Source organism: Pundamilia nyererei, unplaced genomic scaffold (assembly GCF_000239375.1).
Source record: "Pundamilia nyererei isolate P.nyererei 1_Seehausen unplaced genomic scaffold, PunNye1.0 scaffold00028, whole genome shotgun sequence".
Lineage (NCBI taxonomy): Eukaryota > Metazoa > Chordata > Actinopteri > Cichliformes > Cichlidae > Pundamilia > Pundamilia nyererei.
In genome coordinates, this window is record NW_005187429.1 from 543,701 (window position 1) to 545,876 (window position 2,176).

The 2,176-nt window shown below is 38.0% G+C and overlaps 1 protein-coding gene across 1 annotated transcript in view; it reads right to left on the bottom strand.

The window, feature by feature from the left end:
- gabbr2 (gamma-aminobutyric acid (GABA) B receptor, 2) overlaps positions 1-2,176 on the bottom strand; it is a 186,988-nt gene that overhangs the window by 75,874 nt on the left and 108,938 nt on the right. The window contains exons 5-6 of the mRNA XM_005728286.1: positions 1,271-1,336; positions 768-956 (exon numbers count right to left, since the gene is read on the bottom strand). Coding sequence (XP_005728343.1) covers positions 768-956; positions 1,271-1,336 — 255 coding nt within the window. The remainder of the gene's footprint in view (positions 1-767; positions 957-1,270; positions 1,337-2,176) is intronic.

Here is a 2,176-nt window from a genome sequence, read left to right on the forward strand (position 1 = left end):
GCGAGCGACACATCACTAGCACTCAGTACTAAAGAGGGAGAATATGGCACCCATGGCAAAACAGGAGGATGAAAAAAATATGGAAACAAAGATTTTAAAAAATGTCAAAGCATTTCACAGAAAGTTAAATGCAGACTGTGGAAAGCTGAGCTTTGCTTTCACTACAGCACTACTGCAGTGCACGAGCATTTAAAAAGCTGGCACCCTGGAGCTCTGACGTCAAATTCCATCTAACATTATCAATAATTAATTATTTATATAATTAGTTAAATAGTTTAATTGGCATTGAACACTACGCCATCTGAGAAACTGTAAGTAACAGTCATTTCTAATGTTTATTTAATTTTTATTCTGACCATCCTGAGAAATATTAAAAATAGCTTTGATTATCTTCAAATTTATATGTTTACTGGGTCATTATTTTAATGTACTGAGGGACGAGACAACAGGTTGATATTCACAGGTGGGCAGACTTGAGCAGGTGACGTAATGGAGCCTAGAACAGGAGGGTTGCCCACAGGAAGTGGAGATAAGAGTTATAAAAAATAAGCGTTGACTAATCAATGAAAAATTAGTTACAGCCCTACTTTAACGAACTACAATCAAACTTTGTTTAAAAAAAATTAAACTTGACTTAAAAAACTTCACTAAGCTTTATGAATGAAGACCTTCAGACAAAAATTATTCTATTTACCTCACGTTTTTAAGTATACAGTATAAAATTACCTTCTGCACATCAGAGTGTAGTTGAGATGTATGTCACTCACCCTGCCAGAGATGCCCTTGATTTGCCGAGCGCTGAGTGGCTCAAAGTCCACGCTAATGTATCCCTCCATGGCAGTGAGAAGCTTCTTGGTGGTGCAGTTGGTGTTGTTGGCCTGTTCCCACCAGTTGCCCTGATACCAGCCAGGGATAATCCACTGATATTTACTCCCAAACATGTTCAGGTTATACGCCTGGTTTGGGCACAATAATCAGAGGTTGGAGCAATGGAAAATCAGAGAGATTCAGATTAACAACTAATCTTGTTGTTCTTAAAAGAAAGGAAAATGACACTTTGAAATCCAACCATCTAAAGTCCAAATTCTGTGCATCTAATGATATATTTAATTACGCCTTATTGAAACAGGATTAAAAAAAGGCATGTCAGCTTTGTTCATAGTTATAACACAATGCATTTTACTAAAAGCGCCAACTGTGTATAAGACAATTTCTATCATTTAAAATAAAATGCCAAGACAACAGAAGGCAACATCATAAAGAAACTTACACAGCAGAAGACTCTGGAGGCCAGGTTCTCATCAAACTGGCCAATGATGATCCTCACATCATTGTCCTAAAAAAAAAAACGTATTTACTTAAATGGAAACATTTAACTTTATTCAAACAGAGAAAGAAATCAGGATTATGCTGCACTACAATCTTATTATACAATCTCAATTTACAATCCTAATGTAATCGTGCAAGCTTTTTATTGTGATCTTTTGACTCCCTGGCTTTAATGGTGAAAAGCTGTCACAGCTGTCTTTTGGTGAAACTACATGGGTCTATATGCTATGGGATCAGTTTTGCTGTGTGTGAGTCTACCATAACTCCAAACAGTTAACAAACACACAGAATCAGAGATGTTGCATTTACTTTACTGTACATACTCATTACTATGTGTAATCCTCTAATCCGTACCTAGAAGGGATGTGGGACCTGAGGCACAAACCAGTTGTTGAGAGGCTAAGGCATTACCAAATTGCGAAGTCCTTCTATTAGAACGGAGACAATGTCAGCAGGCAGAACTGCTTGCAAACCAGGCTGAACTTGCTTGAGTATTCGAGGCACATGGCCTGGTAATTGTCTCTGTAAATAATTCAGAGTCCCCGGGTGGAAATTCAGCATGTTTCATGGTGGGGAAAAAAGATCAGGCTCTGCCATTTAGTGAGCACAGACATATGTGTAGTCCTAAACACAAGCACAGACCTACATGCAATCACACTGTGTGTCCACAGACAGTAGAACTAAACTAAACTCACCACTAAAAATACACACACTACTACCAATTAAGCATATTAGGTGATGTGCATGTCTGTAATGAGAAGGGGTGTGGTCTAATGACATCAACACCCTATATCAGGTGTGCATAATTATTAGGCAACGTCCTTTCCTTTGGCAAAATGGGTCAAAA